Source organism: Gopherus flavomarginatus, chromosome 14, assembly GCF_025201925.1.
Source record: "Gopherus flavomarginatus isolate rGopFla2 chromosome 14, rGopFla2.mat.asm, whole genome shotgun sequence".
NCBI lineage: Eukaryota > Metazoa > Chordata > Testudines > Testudinidae > Gopherus > Gopherus flavomarginatus.
Window position 1 is genome coordinate 13821466 of NC_066630.1, and position 17824 is coordinate 13839289.

The following is a 17824-nucleotide window of genomic DNA, read 5'->3' on the forward strand; positions in this document are numbered from 1 at the left end:
GCAGTGTAGACATACCCTTAGTTAGAAGCCTAAACATATATTTAGCAGTCTAACTTTAGGCTGCTGTTTTTTGAAATCTTGGCCATAGAGCTTAATTGATAGTAAGTGACTCAATAATACTGTCCAGTCTATGAAAAGCAATCATTAGAATATAATTATTGAATTTTCCAATATAGAACCAATCAGTTTCCTTGTAGGCATAATGTGCGATCTGTGTATAAGAAGGACTTGATTGCCAGCTAACTGTGCATAGGGATGGCCCTATATCAAACGGCACCCCAAGCAAGGAGTGTCTATGGCGTCCCTTCCGCCCATTTATTAAACTTTTGAATACCTTATTTTTTATTGCATTTGTAGCCCATTTCACAACTTTGATGCACAACTTGCATGCACAATTTATCCCTGTCATATAAGACAATACATTTGCATGCTAGGATCTGTAAATCTGTATTTATTCATGCCATATATAAGCAAATAAAAAAATGTTTCCTCTAATCTTATAGAAAATTTTTAATTTTAAGAATAGCTGAAATGTACTAACATCAAGAAATTGAACTATGCACCAGTGTTGGATGGACCAGTATTAAATAGTGTTACAGTAGGTGACAGCTTTAGAAAGTTAACCCTAGTCCTTTAGTTCAAAAGGTCTGTGTTATTCTGTTTCAGTTATTTTTCCATCAAATTTGCCCCTTGCTGCTAACTAGATTGCAACTGAACTTTTCACTTCCTATACTGAGCTCCTGAAGGCTTCTTTGTGTCTGTTACAGCTATTCCCCTGTTCCATTTTGTTTCTTACAGCTGTCCTCATACTCCATTTTGTTTTTGTTCTCCTTCTGTGGCCGCCCTTCCCTGGCTGTTAAGTTGCTTACCAGGGCCACTGCCCTTCTCAAAGGGAGGGGCCCTTAAGTTGTTTGACAAGAGCCATTGCCCTTCTCAAAGGGATGGCCACTTGTGCTGCGTGCTAAATGGGACCACTGCCCTGTTCAAAGGGTTAGTCCTGTTATCACCTCATTGAACCTGGGCTCGGTGTAGGGCAGGCAATGTCCAGAGCTGCAAGACCTATTGTGTTTTTAAGATCCTGGGCATGAGTCATAGGCCTCATGTGCTTTTGAGTCACCTATTGCACAGGACTCTGCCCAGACATGTTTCTGTGCTCACCTGCAGTCTTTTCCCTTTGCCTCCTGCCCTGTGACAGAGGGAGCCTATCAGGATTACTGGCGGGAAACTGCCTGAGTTTGCCTTTAAAAACAGACATTTTTGGAACAAACATCAGAAAGGTTCCTGCATTGCTGCCTGGTCTGATCAGCCAGGGGTTCTGGGGGGTCCTTTCTCCGCTCTCGTTTTATTTTTGAGCGTACCCCTGGTTTTTGAAACCCCCCCCCCCCGAAGAACGAATTGCTACCTGAGAGATCTCCTGATTATTGAGACTGTACCGAGCCTTCTGATGTTCTTGCTGCTTCTGCCTTTGCTGCTGCCCGGGGGACTGGTAAGAATCCCTCAGTGAAACTTTCCCTACTTTTATTTTATTATTTTAGCTGCTGGCTCTGTTTCCCCAGCACACAGACTCAAGCTAAACCTTGGTCTGTGTCTTAAAACCTCTCAAACTCCGCGGTGCTTTGCTGCTAAAAATAAGTTTGTGCCGCTGCTAAGCTCTGCTCCTGTGGGTTTTGCCTCGGGGCTCCCTGCTTTCAGCTGTATCCCTTGGCTTCAGCCACCATCCCTTGGCTTCCTTGGGAGCTGTATCCTGGGCACATACCACTCTGCCCTCTGTGACTTCCCCATAGCATAAGGTGCACCATAGGTTTTGTTTAAGTCACAGTTTGTTAAGATTGTAGAGCTTGTAAGTTCACCTGCCTTGTTATAGTTTACTGTTTTGTTGCTCCGTATAGTTGCTTGTTATAGTTTTGCTTAGAATTATGATATTTGTTGTTTTGCCTAGTCGTTGGTTAAGATAGATAAGGTTTTTGCTGCTTAAATTCGTCTTCCCGCTGTCCCGATCTCTCCCTGAACTTTCCCGTGTCTATTTTTCCCCCGCTCCAATCTCCCCCTCTGTGTACTTCTCCGTGTCTATAGACAAGGTTTTTGCCGCTTGAATTAGTGTCTGTTTTTCCCCCGCTCCAATCTCCGCCTGTGTGCTTCTCCGTGTCTCCCTGTTATAACCCTTTGCTGCTTTTTCCCCCGCATCTGCACTCTCTCCGAACTACCCAAATCCTTGTTGCTTCCCCCCCCCCCGCGTCTGCATCACCCTCCGAACTTCCCAAACCCCTTGCTGCTTCTCCCCCTGTGAAACTTCCCAAACTCTTGGCCGCTTTTTTTCCTTTGTTTTTGGTGTCCGCTTGTTGCTTAAACCTCTCTCTAGCCCTTCTTTACACTTCTCCGCTGCTGCTCCCCTACCGAAGATCACCATCACACTGCTCCGTTGTCCTTACCCTGCAGGGCTTCAGAGTCTCTCGCTGCTTCCAGCCGCACTCTCCTCTCATCAGCTGCCACTAATCATTCACTCCCCTCCCCCCTCCTGTTCCTTGACAGATTATCTGCTATCCTAGCCTCACAAATTAAGTCATTACTTTTCTTTTATACTGTTACATTGCATAATTTCACTTATCACCCATATTGTATTATTGTATTGTGATTCACATTTTACTTGTAATTATAACACCCCATTGGTTGCTTCCACTTTTCTGATATACTTTGTATTTGCATTGATACCATTGTGTTACATTGTGTATAAGGCCACTAACCACTTAATACATTCTGTCTAAGATTGTTGACCATTTTATATAGAAGCTACCATTTTATTTTGCATTTCTTTTGATATGCTTATTGACTGTACTGTATCCTATTGTGCTGAGCCCCACTTACTGTACCCCACTGTTAGAACTCCCTACACTGTTCAATAAGAAGAACCCCCCCCATCATTGTCTATTGTAAACACCCTATACACCCCATCCCATCGTCTTTCATTGTTAAATTCCCACCACTTCCTTTTCCCTTTAATAAAGAAATTAATTGGCACCCCACCTGTGTGGTAATTGCTCCCCAAGATCCCATATACCTGCAGGCAGGGACACTTTGTAGGCATCTTTTATTTTCTACAGGGGGAAACAGACAGCATTACGGAGAGCAAAAATCTATGTTCCTTAGTCTTAGAAAGTCATCACACATTACGTGTTAAGCATGCTAAAAGTAATAGTATTTCTTTTATTTTGTTTTATAGATAGATGTTCAATAGATATCTCTGCTGTCTCATTAAATATCTCCTTTATGAGTTACTGCTTGCACTCTTCAAGTTTTAAAACACAACTACACTTTCACAATTACACAGTAAAATAAGGTTCACAACATCGCACCTGGGCTCTCACTTCACTTCAGTTAGTAATTATATCTCACTGACTGGCTATTCCCTGCCCCTTGTATACCTATGAGGGGATGGCTGACAACATTCTGGGAGGTTTACTCCTGGGGGAATTCTGCACCACTGCGCATGCACAGAATTCATGTCCCCCAGAGATTTCTTTGCTTTCCCACAGAAAAATGACTTTCTGACAGGGAAGCAAAGGGAAGCTGCAAGAGCAGTGCACACCACTCCCTATCAGCACAGGTACAACATTTCAGGCACCTAGAGCAGCTGGCAGAGAGTTAAATCACCATGGGGCTGGGAACACCCCTGTCAGGGGCTCCTACCCTGAGCCAGGATCAGCTGCTAGTTCCGGCTGGGCTGGAGGCCTGGGAGGATGGGACTTCCTCTTCCCCTGCAAGGAGTGGATGGGACTATGTCTGACCTACCCCCAGAAACCTTCCCCAGCTGCAGGACACTCAGCATCCACCCCTGAAAGGTTCCATGAGATTCTACAAAGGTCCCAAAAATTCTGGGAGGTTAGTGAAAAATGAATCGAAATATGGAACACCTGAAACATGTTACTTTAAACATTCTACTTTCCCTTTTATAGCTAACAAAGCCCATTGTCCCATCCTCAAGCCCAGCACCCAGGTGGTCACATGGGTCACCTGCCCCTAAATCTGGTGCTGGCTGGGTGGATTGCTTTGGGGGAAAAATGTCTTTTGAATTGAAATGCCAGCCCACAGTCTTAGCTTCCAAATAGGCTGATCATTTGTGCCAACTTACATGCTCTCCATTTTTAATTGAAAAGTTAAATGAAAATATTATAAATCCCCAGCCAATCTTTTGTAATAAAAATTGAAGCTTGAACTGTGGACAAGTGGCTCTGAAATTTGAAGCCACATCAGCAACGGAGGTTGGAGAGACTGAAGTAGAGCTAATGGAATTTACATGTTGTCATAATGGTATTACATTTTAATTATATGTCTATGTGGATTGCTAAATCCATGCGTTAATTTAAAATAACAACATATAACCTATCATATTTGTCTGTTCTACCCATTCTGGGGTCCTAAAGACACGATAAACCACTCAAACATGATCCTTATGGTTTCAATTGTCACCAACACTGCAGGGTGGAATTCAAGCACTATAGGTGTATAATAAACATTCCATTAAACCCTAATATGAGTTGGATCAATACAGTCACATAGGAAATTCTAGTAACTCATCATAGCTATACAATAACATTTCCTGACTGACCTGGTCACATGCAGAGTTCATAAAATTTATGCACAGCTGCATAGCAGCTCCATGTCTATCACAATAGTACTTTGTACCTCATTGTCTAGAACATAAGAACATCCATACTAGGTTAGACCAATGGCCCATCTAGCCCAGTATCCTGTCTTATGACAGCAGCCAATGCCAGGTGCTTCAAAGAGAATGAACAGAACAGGCAATCATCGAGTGATCCATCCCTGATTGTCCACTCCCAGCTTCTGGCAGTCAGAGGCTAGGCATACCCAGAGCATCGGATTGCATCCCTCACCATCTTGGCTAATAGCCATCCATGGCCCTGTCCTCCATGAACTCATCTAACTATTTTTTGAACCTCATTATAGGTTTACCCTTCACAACATCCCCTGGAAATGAGTTCCACAGGTTGACTGTGCATTGTGTGAAGAAGTACTTTCTTTTGTTTGTGTTAAACCTTCTGCCTATTAATTTCATTGGGTGACCCCTGGTTCATGTGTTATGTGAAGTATATAACACTTCCTTATTCTCTTTGTCCACACCATTCATGATTCTGCCATATCCCCCATTAGTCTCCTCTTTTCCAAGCTGAAAAGTCCCGGCCTTTTTAATCTCCCCTTAAATGGAGAAGCTGTTTCATACCCTTAATCATTTTTGTTCCTCTTCTCTGCACCTTTTTCAATTCTAATATAATCTTTTTTGAGATGGGGTGACCAGAACTGCATGCAGTATTCAAGGTGTGGGTGTACCATTGATTTATATAGTGGCATTATGATATTTACTGTCTTATTATCTATCTCTTTCTTAATCTACTTGTCTCTTCATGTTTTCAGAGGAAGATAGATGTAAATTATACTGCACAGCTGAAGACTTTGACTTTTTCTTTGCAATGTCCAGCAAAGTGAAAGATGGAACCTTATGCTCCCAGAACAAATATGATGTTTGCATTGATGGAATTTGTGAAGTAAGATAAACTGAAGTTTCTTTCAGTAACAATGTCATTTTGAAGTGAACAATAGACTCCTTAATAGAAAATGCAGCTGTTACTTGAAATTCCCTTGTGTCTGAGTCCTTCACTTCTGCCTTTTGCTTTCAGCAAGTAGGGTGTGATCGTGGACTTGGTTCAAAAGCTGCTTTGGATGCCTGTGGAGTTTGTAAAGGAGATAATTCAACGTGCAAGTTCTTTAAAGGCCAGTACTTGATCCAGCACAAAGCTAATGGTAAGGAAAGCTGTTCCACATGATCATCAGCACATTTCTCTGCTGGATCTCCATGTAGTATATATGACTCTTTGCTCATTAGGTCAGTGGCTCAGGGTCCAGATGTAAACTGAAACTCACAGGGAGAGTGAGAGGAGAGTTCATATGTCTGTTGTTCCTAGGCTACAAGAAAACTATGACCATAAGTCTTCCATAGTCAAATTGCAAGTATTTTATTGTTACTTAAGCCACTTTCCAAACACACCTGTTTTTTTAAAGCAGTGGTGGGCAACCTGCGGCCTGTCAGGGTAATCCACTGGTGGGCCGCGAGAGAGTGTTAACAATGACCGTCCGAAGGCATGGCTGCCCACAGCTCCCAGTGGCTGCAGTTTGCCATTCCCAGCCAATGGGGGCTGCAGGAAGCAGCGGACAGCACGTTCCCATGGCCCGTGCCACTTCCTGCAGCTCCCGTTGGCCGAGAACAGTGAACTGCGCCCACTGGAAGCTGCAGGCGGCTGTGCCTGTGGACAGTTAATGTAAACAAACTGTCTTGTGGCCTGCCAGTGGATCACCCTGATGGGCTGTGTGTGGCCTGCAGCCCGCAGGTTGCCCACCACTGGTTTAAAAGATAGAGGGTTTAAGGTTACAGGCAAGTTAAAAAATATCTGAATTATTTTGTCTTGAATGAAATTGTGGAAGATATAAAAAGTTGTTCATAGACTAATGACAAACAAGCAGGTGCTTCTTGTTCTATTAGGAACCAGATGGAATGTATGTATATTTTGTGATGTATCTTGATTGGAACCTTTCAACTGGGTTCTGTGGATGGGCCAATATTTAGTGTGCAAGTCTGAGACTCAGGAAAGTCATCTTCAGTTGAGAGAGGAAGGATGGACCAGTGGTTAAGATCCCAGTGGAGGGGTTGGGAAACCTAGGTTGAATTCTTTGCTCCCCCGCAGACTTCTTATGTGACTTTGATCAGGTCACTTAGTCTCCCTTGGTTTTGCCATGTGTGAAATGGGGATAATAGCACTTCCCTAGGTCACAGGCATGTTGTGAGGCTAAATACATTTAAATTGTGAGGTGGTTAGATGGGACCATGTCAGTAATCTAAGATATAGAGATATCACATTCAAATGGCCTATGCAATTACAGAAGCAATAAATCACTGGGAATTTATAGTCCAAGTGATTTGTAGTGTGTGACCAGGTTGCAGAATGGGTGAAATTTTGGGTGAGGGCCAGAATAAATCCTCACTGTATGCATAGGTAAAACACAAATTCATTCCAATGGAAATGGCCTGTATATAAGGCAGATCCCCAATAACTGAAAGATCTAGTTCTGTATAAGACCTTGCACAAACTCTGCATTTTGTTGCATTTCACCCAAAAAGTGTGTTGGTCCTGTTTTATTTATTATTATAAGTATTACAGAGAAAACATGGTAAAACAACTGAAACAAATTGATTGTTCCTGATATGTATTAAAAAGAATTTGATTTTTCTTGTCTTCAGTCAAGAAGAAAAAAATAATAGAATTCCAGGGACTAATTCACCCACTGAGCTGCTCTAATTATAAGCTGGTGTAGAACCTTTAAAATCAATGTTGTTACACCGTCATAAATCTAAAGCAACAATTTGATGGATCAGGACCGCTGTCTATATAGTCCCTGGTTTACTCAAAATAAGGAACTTAATTTTATTACAATTGGGAAAATATTGCTTAATTCTTTCATTGTAGACTATTATCCAGTGGTCATCATTCCAGCAGGAGCACGTAGTATTGATATCCAGGAATTGCACATCTCTACCAGCTATCTTGCAGTGCGCAACCTGAATAAGAAGTATTATCTAACAGGGGACTGGACAATTGACTGGCCAGGAAAGTTCTCCTTTGCTGGGACAATTTTTGATTATCAACGCTCTTTTAATCATCCAGAGAGTCTATATGCAGCAGGGCCAACTAATGAGACGCTAGTCTTTGAAGTAAGCTTTCTTCTGTTTATTCTATCATTGATGTCTATTACAGAATTAACCATGACAGCTTTAGCTCACTGCTGTAGCTCTCAGACAGATTAAAGAATAGCATTGAGTCATGGTACTATTCAGACTTAATTGTATAGTAATGCTAGACTGAAAGGCCTTTCACCAGTTTGTCGAGGTCTGGGATTTAGTAAACTGTCACAAGGCTAGTGAAAAGGAAAATGTGTAAAACACACTATACAGCGTTATTTCTCAGTTGCCACACAATTGTAATGGAGATTATAGCTTCATTCAATAAATGGTATACAATAAAATTAAGTGACGTGCAAACTAAATACCAAACAACATGGTAGAGTGTGAGAGCCACATTTTCAAATATTTCCTCTGAAGCTATATGCACATACAGGCTTTTATGATTGTGGATTAGGTCATTGATTGTCTAAACACTACTCATGGGTGCCTATGCAATTTCCATTCATGCAGTTTTGTAGCTAACACCATGTGGCAGAGAGGGGGGAAAAATATTTTTCACAATCAGGTCACTATCGCCTGGTCTGTCTGCCATGTGTCCTCAGATCAGTGCAGCAGAAAGTGAACTTACTGCTCATATCATTTTTGGGTTGGTTTCGTTTTAGAATTGCAGCACTTTTGCTCCGGGTAAGGAAAATCCTTTTCGTACTGAGTTGCTTTACCAGACTTTTCTTTAATGTGTCCCAGAACACTTGGTGGCCAACTGCTAGTTGATGACAGTTACAGAGGCCCTAGCTACATTATTTTACTTCTTTCTCTGGAAATCTCTGACAAGTATCTGGAACCTCCAGCTTGTCCATTTGGCATGTTTTGACTCATCCTTCACTGTCAGAGTGGGGAAGCAGCTCTTCCCCCAGGGAGTTCAACTCTTTCCCACCCCATGCACTAGTGCTCAGATTAGATCACTACCAAATGCATTGTTTTGCCTTCAGTGCACATGTGGAGGATGACGTTCAGCGTTGTACATCTTTCTCTGAGGCAGCCGTGTCTGGTCCTACACCCCATTACATTCAAAATACTTGTAATTTGAAGAAAGTGGTATCCTGCTGAAACTTTGCAGCAATGATTAACAAGTCTAAAGCGTCACATCTCACCTCTCCTTCATTCCTCTGTGCAGTAAAACGAAGCCATAATAAGGTCTCTTTACACCACAGTGTGAAATTTCTGCTTTCTTGGCTGCTTTCAGTGTTAGCCAGACCTTTACATTTATTTAGTATAGTTTTTATCTGGAATATTTAATAGTTGAGTTAAATCTTACTTAGTCTTTAAGGCTCTAATTCAGGGAAATATTTAAATCTGTGCTTAATTTTGTCCTTAAATCCCATCGAAGCCAATGGGATTTAAGCCCGTGCCTGAGTGCTTTGGTTTGGGAGGGATTGCTTAAGGGGGTCAAAAGAATTTTCTTATGTTACAGTATATCTTGATATTTTGTACTTTTTAAAAGCTACTAATTTCTTTCATTCTCTGTATGTTTGTCTATTGACAGGAATGTTTTAGCCTTAGGAGGGAAACGTTTCAGACGCGAAGCCCGGTCTGTGCAGTCATGTCCAAAATAGCCTTATACCAAAGCTACTCGTATATGTACAAATACTAAGAAATAGTACATTAAAATCCTAGGAATCTTAATTCGTGATAATGCAGTGTAATTTGAGCTATATTATTATAACCCTGAAGACTGAAGTATGAATAGTAAATTGACATAGAAAGTGATCTGTTTTGTTGCAGATTATGCAAATACTCTGCAAAAATATATTTTAAAAACCTGGTTTTAATGCCAGAAAACTCATCTATTTTCATCCTATGCTGAAGAGCTTCACTTAGGTTTAACATTTAACTTCAGGCTATTGCTCCTCTGAGAGCTTATTTCAACTTCTCATGTATTTTTATTGAAATACCTACTCTACTCCCATTGGCAACCAGGGACTTTAATGACTAGAAAAGTTACAGTGCATGTAGGGCTATGTTTTCCAAAAATATATAATCTATGGACTGTTGTTAATATATATACATATTTGCCCTCTATAATTTAAGTGACATTCAATGGACTTTATTCTTAAGCAATGCGAAGCATGTTGCTTTCAAAGAGGTATACTATTTTGGCTCCATCAATTACTCTAAGCTATGGAAAAGCCAATCCATAATATAAACAAACACAAATGCATTATTAGAAACCAAGCGTGCTCCTAAAATGTAACATGACAATTTACTATTTCAGTACAAATGATGAAGCAGATCCTGCTTCAACTATAAATACCTAAGATAGGCAGACAGCATATTACAAGGGGTATTTGAGCATGCTGTTTTTTAAACTCTCATGCGCCTTTTCAGAGAAGCATGCACAGCAAGCTTGGGGGCCCAATCCTGCCAACATTTTTCTCACAAGGGTTTTTATTTCCATGAAATAAGCATTTGTAGGATCAGGCCCTAATATATTGACAACTTTCTGTCTAAAAAATTGGGTGTTCTTTTTAAAATGTATATGATACTTTATATACAGTGTTGTAGCCACATCAGTCCCAGGATCTTAGCAAGACAAGGTGGGTAAGGTAATTTCTTTTATTAGACCAACTTTTGTTGGTGAGAGAGACCAGCTTTCAAGCTGCACGAAGCTCTTCCTCGGATCTGGGAAAGGTACTCAGACCTTTCCCAGACCTGAAGAAGAGCTCTGTGTAGCTTGAAAGCTGGTCTCTCTCATCAGCAGAAGTTGGTCCAATAAAAGAAATTACCTTACCCACCTTGTGTCTATGATGCTTTATTATTGTCAGTATTCTCCCAAGGCCCAAGAGCAATTCAATTACTAGTTTCTGGAGAAGATTTCTGTAGGAGGGCACAATGGGTGTCCTTGTAAAAACCCACAGTGCATGTATTACTGGCATTTGCATGTGTACATTGAGTAAATATATGCACTTATAAAGGAGTGAGGTTCCTACATCTGTGCATGCCAATGCAAGGTTTTGTGAGTGCACCGGTTGCATCTTCAGTATGATCCTTTGCATGGCAGATCCACATTGCTTGAGCTTACTTATCTGTGCATTCCAGCACTCTCCAAAATGTCTCTATGAGATCCAGTTTGTACAGCATGAACCATGTTTTAAGAAATGGGAAGGTGATTGAAGCAAGATGAATTCATATTACATTTTTGGTTTGCTGACAATTTTTAAGATCCCAGGATTGTTTTTCTGTCACATACATAGTTTCCTTTTTACTTTCAGGAGATAAAGTATTAAAAATCACTGAAAGCCACATTAAGGAAATACCACATTCCCCCAGTAAGGGGCATCACCCACTTGCACAATTTGGTCAATAGTTCTCCTTCTTCCTCTAAATGGGAAGTATCTGGGATCAGCCCTTTATCCCATGACCTTAACCTGTGCCTGCCTGGCTGTGCTGGCTGCAGCCCTGTGGAGCCAGATAAAGGTTCCATCCACTCGTTGCCCCTGCCTCCTCATTCCCAGCTTATCTATTTAGATAAGGAGGAGCAGAAATGTGGATGCTGCTCTCCCCTTGCCTTGTGCGTGCAAGGAAGCAAGTGAGACCTTATGCCTCCTTACTTCCCTGTCTGGATACATTAAACAATGACAATCTTGCCCTAAGATTCCACTAAATATTTCATGGAAAATGCCCCTAAGGGATTTTGGTTTTCAACCCCGTCAGACTTCAGCTGAGCACCTCATTTAATCTAAACCTTTACAGTATTCATTAAAATACTATTCAAAAATTGGTGTACAGCAAGAAAAGCATGATGCAGTGCTTTTCATATTTATATTGGAATATTGCAAATATATATATATAATTATGGGAACCAGTCATACCAAGGAAGAGAAACAGGAGTGAATCTATAATTTAGCCGGGTTGCGGGGCAGAAATACGAACTTCCATGGCCAACTATTTTTTGGTGGAAGATAATAAAATTGTGATGAGAATGAGGAATGAAATACGTGAGGGCAATGGTGTTTCATTACACACTTTGTTAAAATTGCAAAAGCTCAATGAGATTTCAAAATCCACCAGAACTTTTCCAGATAGGGCAGTAAGTGGAATCTCAGGTGGTAAAATGCAGCAGTTACTCTGTATGCCAGTGCTTCTTGGAATCAGTGCAAAGTCCTGAAGTTACAGTTAGTAATATTTATAGTTTTGATTGTGGGTTTACAGAAGCCAATGAAAACTGAAACAACAAAAGCCCAGATTCAGTGTGGATTCACAGCGTAGCTCCCCAACTGGGCAGATTTTGGCTGGATGAAAAAATAGACAAAGCTTTATGGTGGTAGAAATGTGATAGTTAAATGATAATCTGGGATCAGGAATTAATACTAGGCTTTTAACATATGGTTTTGGTAAGGCAATTGTGTCATCTTAAGTGGAGACATACTAGAATATTTTTAAATTAAATTTAATGCTCAACACTATTACATTTGTCTGAGATTCAGACATAGGTAATTTAAGGTCACCTGGTTTCAATTTAAAGACATTGTCAGCGTTTTTCAAAGAATTTAGCAAGAGATTTAGCTCAAGAAAGAACTTATTGTGGGTTCAACACTCCATTTGCCTAACCTTAGAAATCAGGCCTGACAACAGTGGGAAATAAGCATTGAAAATATGTTCTCCATATTAGGTTAGCATCAGTAAGCAAAACAGCAAGGAGAACTTGGTCATCAAAAATTATTCAATTTTCCAAAGGGGAAAGGGTCACTGACTTCCAGTGGCTCAAAACACTCAGTCACTCCCCTCCATTGACTAGAATTGTGGGTAAGGGTTTAAACTAAATGCCACTATTTAGTGGGAAATTTATCATAGATGTGAGAGAATAAAGTAGCTTGACCATGGATGGATAAATTGATTGCAATTCAAGATAATGTGATAACGCATTTGCCTATTTATCAATGAAATGTGCTACCATATCACCTCTTTATATCCATATGTGAAACACAGTGACTTTCTCAAGATGATATGACATAAAATCATTGGGAACATTAAAGTCTTCAGCAAACATACCTGAGATATTGAATCAAGGAAAAAATGAAAATTCTGTGAAAGATGATGAGTTTATCTCAACAGCAATAAGTAGCAGATGGATGGGATGTTTTACAAAGAGGCGAACATTCACAGGAAGAGAAGGTGCATGTAGCTTCAAAGCAGGAAAAGGTGTCTAATTAAAACCAGTAAATCACTTCCTCTTTGTTGAATGGGGAAAAAGGAAAGGAAGCCAGATGGAATGACTTTACTGATTATCTAGCTGCCACTGGGAGACAGCCAGGTTGCAGTTATAAAGCGTTACATTTGTTATTAGCTACTAGATGATAAATTTGTATTGAATTCCCCTAAAGAGAAAGTGAGTTGAAGAGAGCAGAGATGTGCTTATAAGATACAGATGTAGATCCTACATAAGGGATAAAAAGATCTTGCTTTGGTGAAAAGAGATTAGCTGGACAGTATCCCTTAAAATCGTGCATTTAGCATGTGAACAGTAAAAAGAAGGAGACAGAATAACAAAAGAGGATAAATCTGAAACAGCTGCAAGTGGGAATGAAATCATACAGGACTTTCCAAGGATATCTCTTGTTGATTTTTAAATGACCTTAGAGGAATTGGCTGAAGAGTCCTGAATTCTCATAAGCTAATTGCAAGATATTATGATGCCATCTAGAAATTTTTAAAAGGATATAAACCCTTGTGTTTCACAGCTTAAGCCAATTCTGGTCTCATTTACACCAGTGAAAACAGAGTAAATTCTGTAGAAATCAGTGGAATAACTCAGGATTTATAGAGGTGTAAATGAAATCAGAATTTGGCTCAGTATATTGAAAATTAACAGGAAGTAAAGTTTTTTTTGTATAACTAAGCTACTAAAGAAAGGTATTCAATTTGTAACCTACTAGGAATGCCAGTCCGTTAAATGTCAGATTGGTTCATAATAAGTGAAAACTGCAATGTTCTTTCCAAGAACACCACCAGTTCAACAAGATACAATTTTCCCCACACAGAAGCCTGCAGACTTATTGATCTACCATCACTGGTGATACCTCACCTATAGAAGTGATGAATCAGTCCCAGAGATGGAAGTGATCACAAAAATCTGGATCCATATTTAAAACTTCTCAAAACTTGGGTGAGGTAGGATTCAGCGTTTTGATTCAAGCCCATCTTTGAACATTACACAGATGCAGTATGAGAAAATATCAGAAATATGTAGTGATGCTTGCTGGTTCTAAACAGTTGACAAAATGAATGATTATTTCCGTGAAGGGCAGGTAGGCAATAACTAGCATGATAGCTTTAGGTGGTTCTTGTTTTAAAATATATTTATTTCTAATTACAACTTTTGTCTGCCTGCCTTTCCCAGAAATAATCATAGTTTTCTCAACTAGCTACAAGCATCATTTGTAAGTTGGCTTGTATATCGTGCACTGTCAGGCTTTTATCTTAAGTCAATGAAATTAATAAATATATTATCAGTGGCTTAATTTATGCTTGTTACATGAAAACCCAGTTTAAAACTAAAAAAGCCAGTCATAATAAGGATGTGTTGATAGGCATTTAAAAGGTTTGACTCACAAATTTAGGCATTACATGGGAAACCTGGGATAGCAATGAAAAAAGTGCCTTAAACAGAGAAGCAGATGCACAGCTGGTTTAGAAAATTTATTGTTTTAGCTTTGAAATCAAAATTAGCAGCAAAAGAAAAGGTTTATTTACTCAAGAGAATTCAATTTATCCATTGTTTTAACATTTTATGCCCTAAGCAAAAGCTGCAGTTCTTTCTTCAGAATAGATTTGGCAGATTCCAGGCCATAGAGCCTGTGGTTTTCAGACTCAAGAAGCTGTAAATTTTATAACTCTGCGCCCTGCGGTCCGAGCTGCTGAGTGTTGTGTCTGAAGTCAGGTGGTTGGTGTGTTAAAGGTAGACATTAAACAGTTCTACAGAGGACCTGGAAATGTTTAAGAAGGTTGTTTGCCAACTGTAAATTTGGTAGCAAATGCCAGTTGGCTGAAAAGTCTCTGGAATGAGTCCAGTTAAGTAGACTGAAGCTGGAGGTCTTTCCAAATTTGTAGGTCTAACAACTTGGCTATATATGCAGGCTTTAAATATTGGGTTATTAAGGAAGGGCTTTATAGTGAATGTTTGAAAATATGACAGAAGAGCTATGTATATGCTTGTTTCTTTGGCAAAGTGCAACTTTCCTTGATAATAACTTAGATGAACATTACACAATACGTTTTACATGAATGCCATGGAATATAAATTATATTTATGCAATTTTCAGTTATACAATACTTGGTCTGCAATATTTTAATACAGCTAGATTATATTCCCTGTTACTAGGCTGAGCAGGGGTATAAGGAGGTATTAGGTCCTTCTTTCCCCTTGCTCAGCATACCCAGCTCTTAGATCCAAATCTGATGCAGAATGCAGTCCCTGTTCTCTCAGTATCTCCTGTGATCAAGTGGTTAGGAGGGTTCTAACTTATGCTTTTTACTGGCCAGAGTAGCCTGAGCAGGTATAAATAGGGAATTAATGTGTACCTTTTCACTGACTGCAGTAATTTGTTCTCCTTTATTCACCTTCGTCAACAGCTTCTAACACTTATTTTTAAAACCATCAGCAGTAAAACCAAGGCTGCACGTAAAAAAAAAGAAAAAAAGAATAGGTTCATTTGAAAAAGCAAACATTTGTAGAAATAAATAATATGTAATTAGTATTGGCAGTGCCACTTAGCATCAGGGTCCTATTGTGCTGGGCATTATATAATTACACAGTGGACATGATCTGGGACTCATCAATATGTTACTGGCACCTTTCCTCTTGTGGGAAGGTCAGACAAGGTATGCTGCTGTTACAAAAGCCTTTATGAATCAATTTACATGTCATATGGTAGCATGTAGCACAGAGGAGTCCTGGTTCATGACTGGAATGCCTAAATGCTACTGCAATAGAATTAATAAATAATAATAATTATTATTGAACTGCTTTTGTATGCCAACAAATCCTTCACAGTAGCCTTTCAGTTTCTTTTATAGGCCAAGCTGGTAGCACTCAGTGACCTGACGTGACCCATTGTAAGACCCTTACTCAGATGCTTATATCTTTGCCAAACTTTAATCATTTGGGCTGAGGTTTCTGCCTCAGGATTTGCGGGAGAGAGTAAGGTTTGTTTTCTTTTTTGGAAAATTTCAGCCAAAAGAGTTTAGCCATTTCTGAGAGTGAGGATGGGAGGAGGTGGGAATAATGTTTTGACCATGTTAAAAATTTGTGGTGACCTTTACTTGGAAAGCTGTAGTACTCTCCGGCTTTGGAGCAGGGATTTGAAATTTGGTATGGAGGTGGCCTTTATGTCAGAGATTTTCCCTTTGAAAATCTGCCCAAATTTGGCCAAGTAATAAACCTTTGGAAAAAAATCAGTTTGTGCATGTTCAGAAGAGACTTGCCAGAGCACTGTAGCTAAATTCCCCAAAGGTTCTGTCTGCACTGAGCGTGCTTCAGCCAGGGCTGAATAGGACTTTCCCTGCAATTGTAGTTCTAGGATGCTGTGGGCAGGACATGAGCACCAGAACTGAGATTGGTATTCTCAATGCCCCCTTCTGATGCCTAGGCAGCAGCATATTCAGTCGCATGTTCCCAGAACACCAGACATGGGGTGCTGGTTGATATGGCATTGGCCTGCCCCTGCTGGCATGATCTCATATGCACAGTATATGCAAGGTCACACTGCATGGGGGATGCCATTTTAAAGACTGGGCATACCACTGGCACAGCCATGCACACATGCTTTGGATGAGAGGTCATGGTGGCAGGGATGCGGGAGCAACACATCATACATTATGGTGTCCTCCACATCTGGTTTTGTCTCAGTACCAGATGGAGGACAAATATTACAAAAGCAGGACTGTCTGGTTTAAGATCAGATGAGTGGCCTGCCTACCAGGCAGTGAGAAGGAGAAAATTGCCTGATTCAGATGCAGACGGGATAAGAGCCAGACCTGGGACTGAGTCAGGGAGTCTGGGTGAACAGGAGGGAGACTGTGACTGGAGGTTGACGAGAGCATGAAATTGGACATAGGAGTTGGGAGTGGGTCCACTAGAGCCAGGGCCGGCTCCAGGGTTTTTGCTGGTCCAAGCAGTGCAAAAAAAAAAAAACAAACAAAAAACTGCGATCATGATCAGCTCTACTGCCGCCTCTTCAGAATTTGGTGCCAATTCGGTGGCTGGTCCTTCGCTCCCACAGGGACTGAGGGACCCGCCTCTGAATTGCTGCAGAAGACCCAGATGTGTCGCCCCTCACCGTTGGCCACCCCAAGCAGCTGCTTGCTGGGCTGGTGTCTGGAGCTGTCCCTGACTAGAGCACACTCCCTTGCAGAGTCTGGAATGGAACCCAAGATCCCTGCATCTCAATTCCTCTGCTGTCCGCAAATATTTTAGAAAACCACTGGAAAAGCTGTGTCTCTCATCCCTCTGTAGAGCTGGTCTACACAGCAATTCGCAACCTAGTGTTGTTATCAGTTACTCTGCTAGCTGAGGTGACTGGGATCTTTGTGGTGGATCTAAATGTTCCAGCCCTGCTTGTGGCTCGTGCAGGTGTCAATATGATGCTTCATGATAGAATTTCTGTTTATTCAGTTTGCTTGTTTAAAAACCTAGCAAATTATACACATCGACACATTACGAAAGTGTTATTAAGGTCACAAAATCAAGCATTTGAAAATTAGGAGATGCCAGAAATAAGGTTGCAACACTAATTTTTCCCTCCCGCACCCACCCCGTGCTTGTGCATTATGATACAGTCTTTAATTATATGATCGTATGCTATCTTTTGAAAGGACCCCTGCCTCATTCAGTGCACAGAATAGACTTGCTCTGGGGACAGAATAGGGCTGTACAGTGAAGGAACTTGTTTGTCTGTAAGACTCCTGCTTTATTTGTTACAGAAGCTGGAAGGTGTGTAGTGAATGAAGCAGGGTATTGTAGGAAGAAAAGGGATAGTCTTACATTAAAGGCAGTAGAATGCGTCCCTGGAGAATTGG

General features: G+C 40.6%; 1 protein-coding gene across 2 annotated transcripts in view; it reads left to right on the forward strand.

Moving 5' to 3' along the window:
• Positions 1 to 17824, forward strand: part of ADAMTS18 (ADAM metallopeptidase with thrombospondin type 1 motif 18) — a 63987-nt gene that overhangs the window by 25717 nt on the left and 20446 nt on the right. For both annotated transcript variants that reach the window (XM_050922866.1, XM_050922867.1), the window contains 3 exons: positions 5431 to 5561; positions 5694 to 5817; positions 7536 to 7780. In XM_050922866.1, coding sequence (XP_050778823.1) covers positions 5431 to 5561; positions 5694 to 5817; positions 7536 to 7780 — 500 coding nt within the window. The remainder of the gene's footprint in view (positions 1 to 5430; positions 5562 to 5693; positions 5818 to 7535; positions 7781 to 17824) is intronic.